General features: G+C 41.6%; 1 protein-coding gene across 33 annotated transcripts in view; it reads right to left on the bottom strand.

The window, feature by feature from the left end:
- mical3a (microtubule associated monooxygenase, calponin and LIM domain containing 3a) overlaps positions 1 to 21,147 on the bottom strand; it is a 102,828-nt gene that overhangs the window by 35,165 nt on the left and 46,516 nt on the right. For 19 of the 33 annotated variants that reach the window (XM_079681759.1, XM_079681770.1, XM_079681748.1 and 16 more), the window contains 17 exons: positions 17,123 to 17,528; positions 16,083 to 16,290; positions 15,818 to 15,934; positions 15,569 to 15,670; positions 14,366 to 14,521; positions 13,295 to 13,395; positions 10,189 to 10,446; positions 8,787 to 8,902; positions 8,363 to 8,489; positions 8,150 to 8,243; positions 7,974 to 8,003; positions 7,295 to 7,442; positions 4,180 to 4,376; positions 3,892 to 4,010; positions 3,360 to 3,422; positions 3,056 to 3,229; positions 1,703 to 1,804 (listed from right to left, as the gene is read on the bottom strand). In XM_079681759.1, coding sequence (XP_079537885.1) covers positions 1,703 to 1,804; positions 3,056 to 3,229; positions 3,360 to 3,422; positions 3,892 to 4,010; positions 4,180 to 4,376; positions 7,295 to 7,442; positions 7,974 to 8,003; positions 8,150 to 8,243; positions 8,363 to 8,489; positions 8,787 to 8,902; positions 10,189 to 10,446; positions 13,295 to 13,395; positions 14,366 to 14,521; positions 15,569 to 15,670; positions 15,818 to 15,934; positions 16,083 to 16,290; positions 17,123 to 17,401 — 2,391 coding nt within the window. In that variant the 5' untranslated portion in view covers positions 17,402 to 17,528. The remainder of the gene's footprint in view (positions 1 to 1,702; positions 1,805 to 3,055; positions 3,230 to 3,359; positions 3,423 to 3,891; positions 4,011 to 4,179; positions 4,377 to 7,294; positions 7,443 to 7,973; positions 8,004 to 8,149; positions 8,244 to 8,362; positions 8,490 to 8,786; positions 8,903 to 10,188; positions 10,447 to 13,294; positions 13,396 to 14,365; positions 14,522 to 15,568; positions 15,671 to 15,817; positions 15,935 to 16,082; positions 16,291 to 17,122; positions 17,529 to 21,147) is intronic. The other 14 variants (XM_079681775.1, XM_079681764.1, XM_079681772.1 and 11 more) reach the window with 3 other exon arrangements.

Below are 21,147 nucleotides of genomic sequence, written 5' to 3'. Positions count from 1 at the left end.
GGTCACTTTTTTCAAATGATTCACTCAATCAACAATTGGCCACTTGCAAAGCACACCAGCAAGATGTAGGGATGACGAACACTCCAGAATGTAGATTTTAAATCAAAAGCCATAAAAGATCTTCAACAACATTTGATCTGTAAAGAACTGTAACAGGTTTGTTACACTTCCAGGATACACAATAAGCTATTTGGTGAAGAAAATGTTATGAAAAAAATGTTGTTTGTTTAGAAGAAATCTACAGAGCAAAACTACAGTTTTTTTAAACAGTATTCATTTTATTAAATTAAATCTATGACTACAACTTCCCCATAACTTAGTCAAAAAGTAATTGTGGTAATAACTACATGCAATATTGTTGACAAAAACAGACTAACATATGTTATTTTAACTTTTGTTGACAAAAGATAAGGCCTTTTATTTTTAAATCCATAACAGGGCTGCAGCAGCGGCATACAATGTGCATTGCCAGAAGGGCTCGGAGTAATTCAATAACTTAAAGTTACATTTAACACAACAAAACGGGTTTGTGGGACAGAAACAACAGGATATTTTGGCTAGCATAGATAATATAATCCTATGAATATAAAGCCCAAAATACAACCTGTCTGTTTGCATTCTTTTAACATGCATTGGGTAATTATTATGGCTGTACTTTTAACCTGAACCCTTCCTTCATCCTAAACCCAGCATCGGACTGACTCTCACTGGTCTTTGCCTTCAAATATGAATTGGTTACAATAAATAGGAGAATAATGTTTAATATAAGATTTAAAAACACATGGTTCGTTCAGTTATTGACAATGTTTTGGAGTCATGACACCATCCGAACATTTTGCTGATTGACCTACTTTGGGCTCATTTGGTTCTCAGTGGGTGTGTTCCACTGTAAAATAAATACAGAGTAACAGTTGTCTGGATTAGTGAAGCTACCTTCCCTTCCCCTTGCTTCTTGATAGGAAGGCCAATTATTTTCCATCTAATAATAATAATAATAATGGATTACATTTTTTATTAGAGCGCTTTTACAGGTGCTCAAAGCGCTTTACAAATACACATTACACATATTAGACATATAAGAGTCATTACTGTGGACATTACCCACAGGAGCAAATGCGGGTAAAGTGTCTTGACCAAGGACACAACGGCCTGACGCAGTGGCGGCAGAGGTGGGATTCGAACTGGAGTTCACCAACGCCCCTTTATCTGATGACCAACGCTCTAACCACTGCGCCAAAACCGCCCCAAAAGGGGGTTGAATTGGACTTAATGGGATGTGGCAGGAGTTGGAGGACTACCAGGCCAGCTAGGCTAACCGTACCTGCTCCCCTCTGTTGGGCTGACCCTTGATCATTTGTTTGTAGCGAATGCTCAGCTGCTGCTGCTGCTGAGTGCGTCTCTGATCCAGGACAGGAGAAGCAACGATAAACCATGAAGCTGAAAAACTATTGTGTATCTCTCACGCACACAGAAACACACATATACAGCGGTTTGATTGGTTAAAACACTTGTTAACCACACGAAAAGAGCTACTCCTACAAATCTGAGAACTGCACAATATGTAGAGAGAAAGGGAGGCACGGACTAAAAGGCTAGCACAAATCAGCTGTCCCACTACGACACTCCACAGGGACATATGGTTAGAAGGTCAGTCTAGTGGTTAGTCTCTATGGTAACGAGGCGGTGCGTTTCTACTCTTTACCTTTCTCCATGCTGGGACAGGCGCCAGGCGCACTGGCTCATTCACAGGGCTTTGGGGTGGGCTAGTGGGCAAAAGTTGGTCCAGATTGGGCAGAGAGTCCCCCTTTGAGGTCAGATAATGATGAGTGACAGCAAGAGAGGCCAGTAAGAAGCCCCGAATAACCATGCAAGGCATCATGAAATGGTCCATGACGGGAGGTGTAATCCAGGAGAGAGAAACAGAAGGAAGGAAGTGAATCAAGGGCGGATGGAGTCACAGAAGATGGGAAAAAATATAAGGAACAGATAAGGAAATGACAGTCATGAGAAGATCATGCTGAGAGAGTAAGGGGATATTTATAACACTGCACACAGTAAATAAATACCATGCAGAATGTACATCAAAAATAGATGGAAAAGAGGAAATATACAAATGTGTGAATAAACAGCAACTGCTCCACTATTCAGCATTTAGAAAGTCTTTCCCACTGAGCTCAGAGATGTGATACTTTTAAAAAGGTATGTAAGATTTTGCATTAAAACAACAAGGACTGTCATATATATTTGGAGTCATATCCAAGCAACTTTCAAAAGGTTTTAATTTCACACCTAAATAAATCCTTATTTTTTTTATCAAGTAAAAGGGCAATTTGAGTGGCCTCTAGTGGCAACACATTCCCTACAACCTGTCTAAATTCAAATGTTGTATGTGAATCCATGCGAATAATTCTCCGCCCAAATTTAAAACATTTTCCAATGATCCCATTCTTCTTTACAATGCCACCAAACTCTGGCTTTTTGTTACAGTAGAAAATGACCTTTATGGCGTTTAAGTAAACATAATCAGGTATTTCATTGATGAATTTAAAAGACTTCACCTAGCCAAAGCAATACAAAGATATTCTTATATTTAAAACAAAACGTCAAATCCAGGCTATTCCAAGACATACAGTAACAAGACATTTCCTCAACAGTGGAGAGTTTCTTTCTCTCCATCAACAATACTCTCTAGTGTTCCCTTTGGCCCACTCCTCCCTCCCACTCTCAGTGGCAAGTAAACCAAAGCTCTGCAAACCCATTCAGCCGAGCCATCCAGGCCCAGTCAGCATTTCGAGGCCGCCTACATGACACAGGAACAATACCCAGCCCGACAAACATTAGCATTCTGGAGCTCAGCTCATTAATACAGTGGCCTACAGCTCTTCAATCATGAGACCAGAGGCCCTGTCACACAGCGAGAGACCTACATGTTCATGAAAATATTCATTGTGGGGGAAAAACAAACCACAATGCAAAAGTAATCAAAAGGTTTGACTACATATTTCTTGTTGCCATCTGTTACACCAGAAAAAGAGCCACATGATTTCTTCCATACCTGTCGTTTGAGTCCTGAAGGCTGTGGAGCGTTCTCCTCAAACTTGGCCAGCAGCTGGGTGGCCATGACTTTGACTTTGTTTTGGTTCCCCGAAGCGCAGGACTCCATTTTTCTCTCTATCACGACAGCTGGGACTGAAGGCCTGTCGTTGCGACCGGACCTGGATACCTCCTCCTGTGAGAAAGTAGAAATCTTGTTGCTGACAGTCTACTGGGATTGATTACAATGTTCTGGTCAGATGGTGTGCTCCAACCAAAAATCGCAATCTCAATATTTGAGACGTGCTGTTGTCAGAAGTACTCACGTCTTCAGACTGGCTGGTTTTCCTTCTCTTCCCCAAACTATCCACATCCTTCTCCTTTTTGTCCTGTTGGTGATACGTCATGACATGAGTTATTTTTTACTCCATACTACAACAATGAAGTAATGACTTTTTAAGGTCAAATCAAGGGTTGCTTGCAGGCATTTATTCAGCAGTCAAATAGAACATTACTGCATTGTCAATTAAAGATTAAGGGAAATGTATATTCTCTTAAATTGCGGTTGTGGCGGTCACAGGACAGTAGTTTGTGTGCCGTGTTAAACTAATAAATCATCATTGACTTATCTTCGCATTTTACATCAGTAATTGAAATAATATAACAAAAGGTACTTAATTTAAGCAACATCCTGGACTTCTTTTAAGTAGTTTTGTTGCATGCTTGTTCTTAAATGTACTGTATTTTCAAAACTGTGACTGTAATCCGGAGAAAATACATTTCTCTCAAAACATAATTTAGAATGCAGTTAAGTTGCGTGGGAACATCTTTTTGACGAGATTGTCCTCAGACACTGACCTTGGGATTTCGTTTTCTCGATATTGCTATGCTCTGACCCAGTTTGCTAAGGAAGGAGATGGGGGATTTGGTGCTGGATATCAGGGCTGCCTTCTCCTCAGGACTCATGTTGTGGTTATCTGAAAATAAATCCACAAAGGCAAAAACATTAAGAGCTTTAAATCCTCTCGGTGTTATGGGTACTTAAGTTTTCAAAGCCTCTGTCAGAAGATGAAACGTATGTAATAACAGACAAGTCCAATAACCACAATACAGAAGCAGCAGCTGCAGTGTATTGCCTCCTCTCACCTCCGGGTGGCACTGTGTCCTTAAACATCTCATAGAACTGGCTGAGATACATGACCATGGAGAGCTTGTCTGGCTCCACCACAGAGGACATCTCTTTGCCAGTCATGCAGGGCGAGATGCCGAACTCCCTCTCCGCCACGTCGAAACCCAACTGGTTGTTCTTCTCCTGGTCGCGCTCATCCAGGGAAACAAAGTCACTGAGGGCGGGAGGAAGAGGCAAACATTGAGAACTAGATGGGACAGGAGAGTGAACGCAATCATGAAGATATGGTGCAAACTGCAAAGTAAGTCGTAAACAAATAAGGATTAGTTTTTAAATAAATGATAAATCTATGTAAATGTAACATGAATACACACAAACACGCTTCACAGACCACAGCTGAATGGGATTGTTTGTGCGATCTCAAGAAGATTAAATTCATGTTTAGCAATTAATAATGTTTCTTCTGTGAGAGAATGGAAATATGGGATTTTTTTCAAGCCTGAACTTAACACTTGTTTTTATAATAAAACCAAAATGGTAAATATCTGGTTCATCGAAAACCAAAATACATGTAGTCAGGGTTCATGCACTTTTTCACCAATGATTTTCAATGACTTCTCCATGACCTTTACCTCATTTCCCATGACCAAAAACATTACTCTTTCTCAGCGGTACCTCTGAAAATGGTTTATTTTAACATGGAACCGGAAAATAAGGTCTGCATATGAAACATGTTGTGTCTATCTAAAACAACCTCGACAGTTAAATGCCATTTTACGTTTCATTACTATACTATACAGTATTTATTATCATTATAGTATTACTATTTCGGCGATTAGATAAAACATAAATTATATTTGATGCAACTTTAGTTACATTTCCAGGTTTTTAATGACCGTAAGAACCCTGTGTAGTTTAATATGATATGAAACAGATAAAAAAAAGGGTATCTCCATGTTTGAGATACTTCAAATAGTCTTGTCTGCAATGTTGCCGAAAAAATAATTCAACAATTAATGAATTGTTAAATGATTTCAGCTCAAGACATTAGCTTTACGATTCTCCATTGATTGCTATATTAAAACCTGACCTACTGTATTGTGATTGAAAGTTGAAAATACTTGAACAACATAACTGCATTACATCATATATATTGTGTTGTGATAACGTAAAGAAAGAGCAATTAAGGTATACTTTTGGCGAACTATGGTGTGATTATTTTGTCCCATTGAGTGAAGCAGAAACAAGCTGACATCACCATTATGTCAAGAGCAAACGTGTTAGCACCATATTTACACATGCGACAAACATATAGGCACATTATCATTCATTATTTATTTGACTAATGTAAGTGCAACATTCACTCATCCTTGAGCCCTGTTTTGCGGCTACCACCTCCTCAGGGATATATCTGGATGTCTAGCTGCAAAATGCTCCACTGTGCTTATTGCTAACTCTGTATGTCTGAGAGGTAATGGTTGGTTGTTTCTGTAAACATCTGCCTGGTGTGGATGGAAAGAAACAATGCTATGAGCGTGAGATTCAAACAAAGCAGTCGTGGGTTGTAATACAAAAACAATGAGCTGGCAGAAACTTTAAAACTCCATAGAGTTGAGAGAAATCGCAGAAATGACGTGGTAAGACACTATGAGCTCCCCAATTTACATTGCACACATTTGATATATTATAAATTAATGTTATTATTGCAGTTTTCATTTCTTAAAAATATCCCAAACATCATGATTGATGTTTTACTAGTTTGAAATGAAGGTTTGCATACAATTTCTTTGAAATAGCATATGATTGATGATCATCTTGCACACAAATCAATAAATGAAGGTATCAAATATCTGTCTCAGTTATTGATGAATTAGCAAAGTTAGCGAAGAGGCAGCAAATCCATATTTTCCTCCAAAGCAGCTTTAGATATCAATTAACTGACATTGAGCCTGCATTACATACTAATCAGGAAGCCTTTCTGACAACAGGATACTGTCCATGTTGTGGAAAGCATTACTGTAAATGTCATTATACTGCAGTTGAAAATACCATTAAGCTGAGTCATCAATACATCTGCACTGCACATACAGTCCATTTAAAAGCATCAAAACCTCCCAGCGACCACAGAGCTTACTCTCCACTGAATCACTGTTTATCGTTCGTCTTCTACATGCGTACACGTGAACGCAGTTTTCCCAAGGTAGCTCCACACCTCTTCCCCCCACCCCTCCCTCCTCCTCCTCCCATCATCTGGCCTATCAAAGGCAGCAGAGCACAACTGCTGCACTACTTGGTAAAGGTCAAGCAGGGCAGAGACACTAATAGCTTCTAATGTTAATAGCAATATAGCCTCTAGAGGGTAATAAACTACATTAGGCAATGCAGATGGGGAATGTGTTGTTTGTTGTGTTGTGTTTCTGTGTGTGGGGGGGGGGGGGGGGGGCATGAGGAGGGCTCCCTTAAATTACCCAAGAGGCCAAAATGGCTCGTAGCTGTCACCTCATTTACGGTGATGCACAACTCAAAACCAAGGTCCCAAACAGACAATAAACATTATCTGCAACCGATAAACATGCATAAACACAGCAGGCTGGTCATTCCAGGCACTGCGGCAGTTTTAACCCTTTCATTCTTTCCATCGAGAGATATGCCTTGAAGAGGCAATGTTTTATTGCAAAACTAATTTTCCATCTGTATTAATCACTGCTCTTTATGGTGTGGTATAGGAACGCTGCGTTTAATACAGCAACATATGGGTGACACTGTGCTGCAAAAGCCTATCAGCATTTGACAACATCCTGATGTTGCTAGTCCAGAAATAGGGGAAAACGTTTTTGTGTGGGCTCCTGTCATCAACTATAAACATCTTAAATGCCGGTGAGTTTATATATTTACAAAGAATGTTAATATATCTGTAAAAGCAATAATTTCAATGCCATATTTATGCCTTATTAAGAAGACTTTAGTGTGAGTGTTAATTGAGATGCTACAATGTTAGCATAGCGATGAGTGATCCAGACCCAATTAAGAAAACAAGCATTTTAAAAGTTATTGTCTTGCAAACCGATATGACAGAGTATGAGTTCAGATGGATCATTCATGGTTTTGTATGTATTTCTTTCAGATACTCACATGAGGTCCGGTCTGTATCTGTCAATGAGGGCGCACAGAGCCAGACCGCTCTTCCAAGACATCGTAAGGTCCGTTACTTTAACATTCCTGTATCCCTCCGTTTGTCTCTGGCACCAGTTCAGCAGCTTACTGGATCTAGCTATTGATTCTGGTTTGGCAGAAAGAGAAATTGTAAGGCTTTATGGTCCACAGCAGCTTGAACATGGAAAGAAATATAAACTGTTTCTGGGAAGCACTACACATTTATAGCTGGCCAAACTCATAGCCTTGGTCAGGCAAGGCTGAGCAAAGGATCATAAAATGTTGTCATCCATGGCGTCATGAACCATGTTAGTACCAGTTTTAACCAGCCAATGAGGAAGTATTATTATTTAACCATGAGAAATGGAGGGATGCAAATTAGAGGTTTGGATAGGATGCAGAACTTACAGGAAAACAAATAAAATTCAGCTAAAAATGTACAAACAAAATAAAAGGGGAGGTCAAAGCGAAATGTCAAGGACCCAGTTAGTACACACAGAAATTCTAAGCGGCTGCATCAGTCCATCCAGGAGTTCCATCATTCCACTACTAATTTTAACATGATTAATTCATGAGTACTCAGCCGGTAGACTTTCAAACTGTTAAAGCTATTAGGAGTCCCTGAAAAGCAACACCATGCATTCGGACTTTGTGTTACCTTGCAGCTGCTTGTCAAGCAGACAATTGTCTAGAGTGGAAATAGTTCATTGTTACATTTCAGCAACAGTGATTGCAGCAACATCCTAAACTGATCAGTCAGCATATTGAAAAATGTATTTTGTAACTACAAAAAAGTTTATATTGTTTTTTTTAGAGCATGTAATAGATACGAACCATTCCTGGCCAACTTGGGTGTCGACGAGTTGATCACATTCTCCGTTTCGATGCACATTTCCCTGGCCTCCCCTGTGTCGCAGAAGTGCCTCACCTGGGGAAAAAACACATTGTATTACATATCTGCAATTCCAAAATATTGAATTCCATGAAGATAACATGTGTTTTTTGTATTGCTTTTCAAATATGGCAGCTGAGATTTGTTGTACTAACCTGGCTTGGCTTGAGGAAGTTAAGGCTAATGTTGGGGTAACGTGTGGTTGGATCCACGCTGTAATGACTGAAGTTCTTACTGATGTTTTCTGGCGTGGTTTGAGGCAGGATACGATATATACTTTCCCTAAAGCAAAGAGGAAAACAACAAAATAAGTGTAGTATAAATAATGTACACATTGTCATTGTTATCAAACGGCACACTACAGTACAATCACATTCCATTCAGAGCCTCTTATCCCATTAGTACTAGCAGCGGTGGGACTGGTGCTTGAAATCACATACAGTACAGGCACATTTCCAAGTAAAGCACTTAGAGATAAAAGGGTGTGTTAGAGGAGAGATATTATGCTTGTGTGGCTGTGCATGCATGTGTGTAAAGTACAAGAATATGGTATGTGTTTCAGTGTTTCAACACCCTTACCTCTCAGCTAGAACTTCGAGTGGAGTTTTTCCCTGAGCCCAGCTCTTCACCATCCAGCCGGAGTCCATGGCTGCCAGGAATCCTCGGGCGATACCAGTGCCCATGGGCCAGAAGGGCTGGAGAAACATCAACATCAAATTCAACAACCAAATATGGCCACAGAAGAACTGCAGATATAATAATAACAAAAAGAGGTAGAGCTCTGCCTGTGAAACAAGATTCAAAGGGGACCTATTATGCTACATTTCAGCTTCATACTTGTATTAAGGTTTCCTACTAAAAACATGTTTACGTGCTTTTATGTTTGAAAAAACACATATTTTTACTAATAATTTCTTTCTGAATATACCTGTATACCTCTTTCTGAAACGCTCAGTTTTAGCAACTGTCTCTTTCAGTACCTCCTCCTGGATTAGCCGAGTCTGCTCTGATTGGTCAGTGTTTCTGGGTCTTAAGTATTGAGCTCTTGGGTTCTATGCATCGCCATTGCAGCAAGGGTAATGACTGCAGCAGCACTTTCTATGTATATATAGTATAGTTTTGACATCACAACATTACAGAAGTCCTGACAGATCTTTTACCGAAAATGAGAATAGAATATATATAGCACCTAGACCTGCTTGATAATCCAAACATCCCGACTATGGGACCTTTGAAGAACAGCATAAACATCACACGTGTGGAAGAGCAAACTGGTCTCATGAGAAGCTTTCACACCGCAGTACTTTTCCCACAAAGGTTCATGAGAAATTAGTTCATCAGAACTCTTTAGTTCTGATGAACTAAGTACAGATCGCGTTCACACCGGAATAAGTCCCTGGGGGTGGATTAGGCAAATGAAGCCGCTGAAGTCACTTCTTCTTCTTCTGCTTTGGGTTTACTGGCAGGCCGCAAACAACTTCACGCCGTATACTACCACCCAAAATCCCCGGCCGGAAGTCCCCGGTTGTTGGGGACTGGCTTCAGTAGAAGCTGCTGGGAGTCCCAGCAGCTTCTACTGAAGCCTTCCGAATAAATCGCCAGAACGCCGACACCTCCTCATCTCCACCGCTCCCATGTTTTATTTTGTGTTGCCATAAGTTAGTCTCTCTGCGTTTCTGCGCTGGGCTAATGTTAATGCTAATAATGCTAATGCGAGGATAATAAAATGGTGGCTTCACAACACTTTTTTTGAGTTTTACGGGGCGTGGTTTGCAATCCGCCCAGCCAATCAGAAATATAGCTCTTTTCTCACAAGAGAGCCGCAGGAGAGTCGGAAAAGGGAGTGAAAAGGTTCTCATGAACTAATTTTAGTTCCGGCTCTTTTTGGTGTGAACGCGACATTTCGGAACTATATCGGAACTAAAGTGGGAAAAGTACTCCGGTGTGAACGCGGCTATGGAAAGCTTTAAAAAAACTCCACCTCCAACAGGCTGTCGCCCACGAGCCCCGTCAGAAGCGCGTGGCCGTTGCGTTGGCGCACCATGGCGGCGTTCTCTGAAGCGTACATGCAGGTGAAGTCGAACATAGCTACGTCGGGCTGGCCGTAGTGGTTGATGGCAAAGTCCAGTGTGGGCAGCTGGTGGTTGGTTGAGAAGTCGGCGGCCTCACAGGCGTAAGACAGCAGGGCAGCCTGGTCCACGTTAGCTCTGGACAGCAGCATCTCCGTGTCCGCATAGTCCTGCAAGAGAAGCATGAGATTAGAAGCTATATGAAAACTAATAAAAACTGAGATTAGACCCTCCAGAAAAAACCGCGATTCTGCGTTTGCAGAATTTACCGCATAATCAGCAAAATGGCACAGATTTTTTAAAGGCCGTATATGTATGAAAAGGCCGCCTAATCCCCGCATTTTTCCACACAAAGTTTAAAAAAAAAAGTTAACTCGTCTTGACTTGAAGTAGTGATGATGATGATGACGTGACGTCATCAGCTCGCGCATCACAGAAGGTAAACAACACCGTAGAGTGAACGTGTGGAACTCACACGAGAGTGAAAACACCAATATGAAAAAATCTGATCCATCTCATTTACCGACGAACATTTCTGCTAAAGACCGGGCAAAGCAGTACCCCGATGACTTGCACGAAAGTGGGGGGAAACTATTCTGCACCCCGTGCAACTGTGTGTTGGAGCATAAGAGAAAGTCGACGGTGACGACCCACTTTGATTCATTCAAATATTCGAAAATGCTTTCTGCTGCTGCGGACAAGAAAGCCAAGCAACTCACGTTCACCGAGGCATCAACCAAGAAAACGAAGTGAGTAGCCTACAAGATTGAAGCTGGTCAGATAATGAACGAGTAAATGAAAACAGTATGAGGCGGAGAAGTGTGTGTGTGTGTGTGTGTGTGTGTGTGTGTGTGTGTGTGTGTGTGTGTGTGTGTGTGTGTGTGTGTGTGTGTGTGTGTGTGTGTGTGTGTGTGTGTGTGTGTGTGAGAGAGAGAGAGAGAGTGATTAAAATAGCCCAATTGCTATTATAATAAATAAACATTGGATGTGTTTAATTGAATAGGAAAGGGGTTTAACGTTAGTGGCAGGTTGTGTGTGAGAGAGAATAAATAAGACAGCCCAATATTTAAAAAAAAATCTATTCTTTTTCGCAACTTCCCGCAATTTCACCGCATAAAATCACATAAAAACCCTGCATGTTTAATCGCATAATCAAGGATTTTAGCCCGCATAATCAAGGATTTAGCCCGCATAATCAAGGATTTTTGATCACGTGTTTCTGGAGGGTCTATGAGATGTAACGAGAACTGTGGTGAGTTACAACTTACACAATCAGCAGTTCAAGGAAGTAGCAAGAGTCCTCAAACTAATAATGACCTACTAATAAGCATATAAACATATTTTGTTGGCAGCTTCATACAAAATCTATAAAAAAAAGCCAAATCTAGTATTGTGTGTTATTGCACTTACTATGTGACCACTTAATAAAGGGAAGCTATTTAGAAAATTATAACTTATACATTTATCAACGTTTATTTGTAGTCAATGTAACTAATGGCTGGGTCTGTAGAGTTCTAATAATTATCTGACACATCTAACACAATATTACGGTAATAGTCTCAAAGATTTAGAAGTCGAACATCAACTGGCGGCCCGCGCGCCAAATCTGGCGCGCTAGACATTCTCCTCCGGCACGCGCTGTGGCGCTGGTGGAGTGGTTAGTGCATTGGCCCCCCACTCATTTTTTCTTTTTCTTTTTTACAACGTCTCGTGAGTAATGTGCAGTACCGGAGTCCAACAGAGAGGCAGCAGCTGCGGGATAGTAGCCTACGTACTGCGTAGCCTTCCCTGCCCTGAAGAACAAGTGATCATTCGTTAGCGTGAAAATCTGCTTTGTGCGCTCCGCAGTAGCCCCAACTAGGAGGCTCCGGCGACTTGACAGTAGCAACCCCCCCCCCCCCCCCCCATGACATTTCAAAAGACAGTTTAATATGTTTTGTGACCAGGATAAATCACATTTAGCAGTAGTGACATTGTGTAAACTAAGGAGTAATTTAAACTTGACAGCCCCTTTAACACACAGCACTAGAAAGAGCACTTGCATTGGAATGAATCGTGCAGTTCACAAGTCTCTCCAACATGTAGCATCAAATCACTGCATGCTTTCTAAGTGACATGTTTTCACAGAGGGCGGTGAGACGCACATTCTTCCACCTTCAGGCTCCCGGGTTGTCCAATACCGGGCTGACTGTGGTGATGGTGGGTGAGAGGCAGGGCAGGGTAGTGGAAGAAATGATTGAGGGTGGATTTCTAATTTGCAGTTGAAACCCTTGAACTGTGTGGTAACACCGCCCCTCAGTCGCCCCCTCCACCCTTCCTTTATCCCTCTCCAAGGGGCAGGAATGAGTCAATTGCATTGCTATAAAAAGGATCTGGCTATTACTTAGTATTAAAAAAGGACTTTCCAGAAGCTCCTCTGCCGGTAAATGATTGCTTTTCATTAACACGTGCCTGCGTCCTCCAAATACCCTCAGGCTTCAGACTACAGTGTGTACCTAAACATCATTAATGTCATCAGCTAACCATGAAAATGCACAAACAGACTCACATGTTCATCTAAAGTTGGACAGATGTGGTTTGCAAAAATGTTAATGTGAAATACTTTTGGAGACACAACCCAAACAAAGCACACCTTCAGACATTGATGTAAAAAAATTATTTCCTGTTTCCTGTGGGAAATGGCCAGAGAAAGGAACCTACTGTGTACAGTGAGGACAGGAACACTCAGTAACTGTGCTTGATTTGTTTCCTAAACACTTTTGGCTTGGTTGGACCATTAGGCCTATGCTGGGCAGAAACAGAGCGAGAATAAAAGACTGGAAAAATGAAAGAGAGGGAGAAAAAAAGGCAATAGAGGGACAGACTTCTGATTTAGACAGCCTTTACGGGCATGCAGCTGTTATATATACTACAGGGGATATAATGAGATCCAATAATTGTCACTAAGACACACAGACACGGATACACACACACAAAATCAGACAAAGACACACACAGAGCTTGGCTTTGATGACTCACATGCAGAATGACTCCTTTCTCCATCAGGCTCCGTTTTTTGGCAGTCATCACAAAGTAGTGCGTGTCATCCTTGTAGTAGACAATGTTTTCCAGGTCAACACCTAAAAAGAGAAAGACGTATTGTTTATCCCAAAAACAATTGCTTTCCTTAATGCCAGAGCTGACTGTCATGTCGTCACTAGAGGAGCAATTAGACGACTCGGAGCACAAAGCCCCAGAGACATTGTCATGTCAGCAATAAACCCTGGCAGGCTTGGCATCAAACCAATGTTAAGCATTTTAATTGGATAAACTGACAAATTCAGAAATGTGGTCCAAGGACCGATGTGTTCCAAGGACAGATTATGTCCTCAGTTTTCCTTTTTTCTGTTTCACCAGTAATTCCAGCAGCTCCCATTGTTGTATTGCTGTGTCCATGTCTATGATTTCACATTTTCCCCCACAGAATCGGTTCCTAAATCCATCTAAACATTACCATTGGTGAGTGAGAGTGAAGCGCATGCAGCATGCCTAAAACCGGAAGCTCCCTTGCACACTATATGAAAAATACATTTATTGCCATAAATATGATGATGGTTTTATCAGTAATCATTTCAAAGTGACACAATTGGATTAACCTTCAGCAGCGTTTTAATGCCATTGAAGACAACTTTTTATCAGAAAACAGCAAAGGTAAGACATATTTGCCGTTTTGGCCCTGTAAAGTGAAGTTGTGTGTTGTCTTTCCTGGCTTTCGCTGTCGTAAGTATAACATATCGCTACCGCGAGTTATGTGCTAAAGTTTTTTTCGCTTTTTTTTTTTTCGCTTAGTGCTAATTCAGAGGCTTGGTGTTACCCTTGTGTTTTGTTTAGCTAAAAATGGTTCATATCGTCAATTAGCTGACTTTCTTCCCGTTAAGTGGCAATGACACATTACTAGGTTGTTAAATGTAAAGAAGCCCTGAGACACAGTTTCGTGCAATATTGTTGTGTTTTCCCCCGCCAGCGGGGGCAATCGGGCTTAAGAGGTTAAGGCCTTTGTACACCAAGTCCCCATTTTTTGTATCTTGACATTTTCTGTATGTGACAAACCTGTGGATTCTCTGAGGTCTTGAAAGAACTTCTGGTTGAAAATAAAGGCCACCCCGCTAATCTCCTCGACCTTTGCCTCCGCTGAGGTGTTCCTGTTGATGAAGTTTGCAGTGATGGCAATTGCCAGCTTGCCCCGGAACTCCTTACGCCGAAACCCTGGAGGAAACAGATTCAAAGGTCAGAAATCAGACCTGCATTGTACCAATATTAAACAAAAAATGAGAAACCAACCACTACTTTTATCGGTTCTTTTGGAGAAAAAAGAATAAGGTAAACTAACTAAACAAATTGTGAACAAAACTAACATTGCTTTTTATTTAAATTAAATACATAATATTATTTAAATTAAATACATAATATTTCACTTCAATTTCAGAAACAACAATGCGTGCGTGCGTGCGTGTGCAAGCAGGCGGGGGGGAGAGAGAGATCTCTCGACTGGATTGAAAAGATCGAAAATACTAAAAATACTCAGACGCATTTTGCACATATTTTGCATATTAGAAACGGAGTTGGCGACACTAAAGCAATGATACATACGACATATGTTTTAAATGTCTCCAGTACCGATAAAAAGACCGATAACGTCGGAGCTTAACGGTACCACGGTCTTTAATAATTCAGCCCCGGGGCCCGTTTAATACCGGGACCACCACTGTGATTATGTTTGCTTTTACGACATATTAAACCCTGTAAATGCACACTGTAAATGCATCCAGATGTTCTGTATCATGACAACATAAACAGTATTGTTGTTTTTCAAGCCATGTGATTGCAGTTCATGGCTATCCCAGAGGGAGCCTGCTGCTTCCCTTCATTGATGCAGCTCTCAGTAGTACGGGGAGAGGTCACGGTACTCTGCTCCACAGGGGTTCCTGCTGCCAGTGTGGCATGAGGCCCCAACACTCATAGAGGAAACAGACAGCCAATTCAACAATTCCTATTATTCTCTGCAGGGAGAGCTGTCAGGAATTCTCTTTGGACGTAGCAGCCAGACACAAACAAACACACGCATACACAAATGTGCACAAATGTTCATTCATACGTGAGGATCGGAGTGAGGTCATGCAGCCGACCACAGCTGTACACAAGTGAGATCATAATCGTTCTGACTGAAAACCAAGTCAGCTTAGAAAACGAGCCTGGTTTAGTCAAGGCAAAAACCTGCGATGTATTTCTTCCAGTCAGTACATGCAGACTTGCCTGGTAGCGTGTTTCTCCTTCCATCTGCTCCAATGATGACATCAAACTCGAGTTCGTTGACAGGGTGTGTCCTGGGGTGGACCTCGGCCCTCCAGCCTATCCCTGAGAAAACACACAAGATGTGTAATCAGGCAGAAATCCATCAACAGAGCCAGCTTAAAGTCTCTGACAGATAGCTCCCTGATGGAACACATGTTCTGTTTCCATTCATTTTTCTTCTTCTTGTCATTCAGCTTATGACTCACTTACTTTCAGTTTCTTGATCTTCTGGGGGCTCAATGAGACTCTTGAATTCCACGTTGACATGGATCTCAATGCCCAGCAGAAGAGCCACTTTGAGCAGAATCAACTGAAGCTGACGAATACCTTTATTACAGTACAAAGAAGGAGAGAAAAGATTGACCTACAAAACCCAAATATGCATCACTTAAGCACATCAAACTCTTTATCCAAGCAAATAAATCATATACATCATATAGGTAGTGTTAGAAAACAATAGCACGACAAAACTCACTGATATGATCGATAGCACCAGCACAGAACTTTCCATAGAACTTCTTGGCCCCGAGGCCCCTGAGGTCCTGGATGGTGAAGGGCCAGAGATGCAGCACATTGTTCCGAGAGAAGGCATCTCTCTTCTCTAGCAGCACCACTTTGGCCCCCAGGAAGGCCAGCTCGATGGCTGTACGTAGGCCACATGGCCCCGCACCAATGATTACACACTGCATACAGAGAGAAACACATGTTATAGACGAGCCCTGAGAAAGATTTCAACCATTGACATGGAACAGCAGATCCACTGTCCATCTTTCACAACAGGCTGGAAACCCAAAAAAGCATTACCTGTTTTGCAACACGCAAAGAGAATACAAATGTATGAGAGTGAAATCAAGCTGTAGTTATTAACATGCTATTAACAAAATAAGCACGCTTGATTGGTCTATGTTGATGCTTTACATGCACCTCATTTAAATTTAAGAAAGAAAATCCATTGCAACTCAATTTTGCGTGGATTGGAAAATGGTCATGGGCCCACCTATTAAAACTGTCAATGTCCGAAAGCTAGGGCAAAGCTTAATTAATTAAAGATAAGTCAAGCTAAAATATGACAAAATAGCTAATTTAATTAGCTTGACTTATGAAGGATAAAACCAGACAACTTAAGATAACATAACATACTGTACGCTAACATGAGCAAAGATAACATAAGCCTAGCTACATTTAGATAGCATGGCATAAGCTAAGCTAAGTTACAAACTGTATTCATCTTAAAAGGAAATTATATTAGTTGGTTGATTAAATTAGCTTTATTTTTAGAGCACAGTTCAAAGACGCACTAGTCTTTCAATTCAACTTTTTAACAACAACAAATACAGCTGCTGATTGGCGGTCAGATACACTTTAAACCTTTTAAAACTTTAATAGCAACCATGAGCATCACATTACATGATTATTTAACAACAAGCACCACATTTAGCTCTCACTGAAATGACACCACCAAGAAGCAAAGTCACCTTCAAACTAGGCATGCAGTTTGTGATGATCTGGGCTTACCTTTGAGTTGGCACAGGCACGGCCTTTCTTATACTCCTTTTGAAAAGCCCGCTTATCTAACTTTGCCCAGAGTGCCTTGGCCTTCCAGTAGTTGAGTTTGGACTTGAGCTTGTGATAGAAGATCCTGTACTCGCCAGGCCTGACTTCCAGATGGTCACAGAGGTCCTGGAAGGCCTTGAGCGTGCCCTTGAACGTGGTCCCCTGGACAAACTTGTCGAACAGGACATGGGACTTGTTCACCCCATCTCCTCCAGTTGCACCGACTCCTCCATCCCCCATAGTCCAGACTCACACGGGGCTGTAGGGCCCTGCAACCCCCAGGCAGGGGTCTCTGGGTCCAGCCCCAGCCCTGGAACAAGCTCTCTCTGGTGGGGGGCTCTACCTCCCAGCCTCAGGCATCTTCATTCTGTCCACAAAAGAGAGAGAAACAAATCAGTTAATTAAAGAAGATCATGCTCATAAGCCAATACACAGGACTATAGAATCAGAATCAAGTGTATTGCCAGGTAAGTTTACACATACTGTACAAGGAATATGTTTTGGTATTTGGTGGTGCGAAAACAAACAATCTAAAAAACAAGTTACAAAGTAGGTAAAACTAAGAAATATATAAGGATTAGGGATGCTCCGATCGATCCGCCGATTTCATCTACCTCTGGAACAAGCTAAACTAGTTATAAATATAGGTATTCTTCACTGTCGGGTCACTCATTACTGGATCAGTGAGCTGCGTGAGAGAGAGTGAGAGTGAGAGTGAGAGTGAGAGTGAGAGTGAGAGTGAGAGTGAGAGAGAGAGAGAGAGAGAGAGAGAGACCCATTAACTGAGTTTTAAACATCACTTTAAATGGAAGATCCCCATAGGCCCCGCCCACTCTATCGGATCGGTATCGGCCGATGCTGATTCCGGCGATCGGCCCCAAAATTGGCGATCGGAGCATCCCTAATAAGGATAATAAAAAATAAGTATTTTTAAGAAAACTATTTAGCATTAACAAAGGAATGAATTAGGCTGCCGGACATATGAAGAGCACTGGACCCTCCAAAGGAAAACAGGAAACACTCTGAGAATAAGTGTGTAGACCCATCTGTGGCACAGATCGCTCCAGACAGGCACAGGATATAGCCAGTTCATCCCTAAATACTATGAAAAAGAACACAATCTGAGTCATTCAAGCTAATCATTTGGCAATAGAACACTGTTTAGAAGCCAGATAGTTTGATTCACTGTGCAGGCCCACTGGTTTTCCATAGCTTCCTAGAAACTAAGTGAGAGTTGACTTTTGGCATTTGTTTACCTACTATGAATAAAGCAGCTCAACTTTATGTGTTGTGAGTTTTCACCCTAAGGGGGGCGAGATATTTCATGTTGTCTGGCAGCTGTAGTTCAGCTGTCCTTCCTGGAATGTCTTGATGGGCCCTTTGTGAATATCTGTGACTGTATTTAGCAGCACAAGCAGCCTTTTAAAAAAGGTCAGAGTTATTAAATGCAAGACTTAAAAACAGAGGATGAAAGACATCGATTGCAGCAAAGAATTGCTAAATGATACGTTACCAGCCAAGCAGCAGTGGTTTGCAATAGCTGCCCAGGGCAAGGGTGCAGAAACTTGCTTTGCTTGCTGGAGGTCCACAATGGTAAAGCAAAAAAGTATATGTGCTTTCTGCCAACACAGATTCAATTCAAGAAATAACCTCGATCAGGAATAAACACAACATTAAATCTTGTTAACATTTTAGGGAACACACTGGTTCTACCTTCAAATGGACCATGCAAGCTCATGAATGCCACATGGAAAGTTGTGTATTTGATATGCTTCGCGGGTCTAGTCATGAGAATAAAGCTTCAAAGCAAAGACGCAGTCACTTCATGATTAGCCACTGAGCTGTTCATTCAAAGGCAAAATGACAGCTGAAAAAGATAAGGCATTGGGAATATCAACCTCTTCAGAAATAAAAAAATATGACCATATGAATATCGTTTTTTTTTCAAAGCTACAGTGCATTAGAAGCAAAAATACTATTTGATAAACGGCAAAGGATCATTTATGTCACCATTCAGGGTGAAGGCAAGACTTTGGTTACTTAAATCCAGATGAACAAACATACATTTTTCCACTGTCAGCCACCACTTATTCTGGGAAAGCCTGAGCTTTGTACCCCACTGTCCAGGAAGTTGAACTAGTCCATAAAGACCAATGTAGTCCCAGTCCCATTGGCAACACATGATGAAAGAGAGCCAGGTACAGAGGTCAGCTTGTCTCTTATTCACACACTGCCAGCTCCTCACTGCAGTGGAAACACCAGCCTGTGGCTCTGGCTCTGCCGCCAGCCAGCCAGGATCAGGGCTGACGGATGCAGTGCCAGCACACAGACGGAAAGGGCCTCTTCCAACACAAGCATTTTCATTACTTGCTACATCATTTCCTCTATAAAACAACCCGTAAAGGTCCATCTGCACCCTCAGCGGTTGCGGGCTACGGTTATGTATGTTTGTAGAATCAATTCAGTAGAGTATATGCATAATACTTTCTATCACTGGTCTCACTGGTGTTTAAATCAAATTCAGACGACATCATCACTAATCAAACAAACCTAATATTGATTAGGCGCAATCAAAACAGTTACATTACAAATGACTCAATCGATAGCGCTTCATGTGCTAGTCAATACTAATGACTGTGTCAAATACATAAGTGTCATTCAAATAGTTATCAGGCATCTGGAGGCCTTTCCTGTGTATCTGCACAAGGATACAATATGCTGGGGAGGATTGTAGAGCAGAACTGAGATTCAGTCAAGCTTGCAGTTTCTTTAGTGTGCTGGAGGGGGGGGGGGGGGGGGGGTGTAATAGAAGTACACTGTGAATAAGCAGAGATGAAAGAGTTTCAAGGTTATTTTCTATCCAAAAATAGGCCACTGTATCAGTCAGATTCTCAGAAGCTATGTCAATTGTAATCTTAAGAACTCGAAAAAGCACAACAGAAGCCTCTTTAAACACAACAAGTTTTATGATCAGATTGTTCTTATCTTCACTCTTCTTTTCGACATAGATTATGTTTATTTATTTTATGAATGAAGGCAAGAATAGAGATGACGATTAATCGGCTTGGCGACTGTTTCATCGGGCCCAGAAAAATAAAGCAGATCTTCTCAAATTCCTCGTTTAAAGCGTCATGAAGCCGTAGGTAAAAAGAAGATGCATCAAACAGAACAGGAACTTGGGAGGATGGTCTCAGGGGGGAAATCATTCATCTCGTAGTGAAATTAACTAGCTACTCTCTCCCCATTGGGGCCAAAATGATTTCCTTCTGCGGTTTGTTTTACTGTAAGGGCACAACGTTTATGGCAATGCATCAAAAGCCAAGCAGGGGAGATGATACTCTAACCTTTATGACACACATCAGAGAAAGCTGGCAGTAAACATCTAACACACTTTGAGCTCTTTGAAGGAATAAGCAACGACTGACTAGCATGCTGTGTCACAGTAAGTGTGTGTGTGTTATGTCAAAAGATGCAGCTGAGGCAGCTCTACCAACGTAATGCCAACATTAAACCTGACCTATAATTTGAATAATAGTAGCCTCCTGCAAAGATCCCCATATGCTCAGTCAACAGTAAGGTGCCGCTCACACGGGAACGTTTGCGTTTATGCACAGTATGCGTTTTCAAAAAAAGTCTTCCGTTCACACGTATTCGTTTCATTTGACGTGTCTGTAGCAGCGAAGAAGAACCCGGAGCAATGTTGCCATGGCTACCCTTCTGTTTATGCCCCGCGGTGGATTTAGCAACATGTAGTAGTTCATGTAATTCTCCATGTCCACTTGTTGCTGATGGTTGTGGTAGAGGAGCTGTAGATTTTGCACTAACATCTGTAGCATGGTCAGTAGCAGTAGCACTAGCTACAGAAGTGAGCAGCAGAGGCGGGGAGAGGTGGCGCTATCGTTATTTTTTTCAGGAAATTATCGTATAGAGGCGATTACAGGGACTCGTTTGACCCCCCAGAGCGTTTCGTTTGCAAATCTATCCAC

The sequence above is a fragment of the Notothenia rossii genome (genome assembly GCF_949606895.1).
Source record: "Notothenia rossii genome assembly, chromosome: 5".
In the NCBI taxonomy this organism is placed as follows: Eukaryota; Metazoa; Chordata; class Actinopteri; order Perciformes; family Nototheniidae; genus Notothenia; species Notothenia rossii.
The sequence above is the reverse complement of the archived record's forward strand: the minus strand, read 5'-3'. Positions and strand labels throughout refer to the sequence as shown.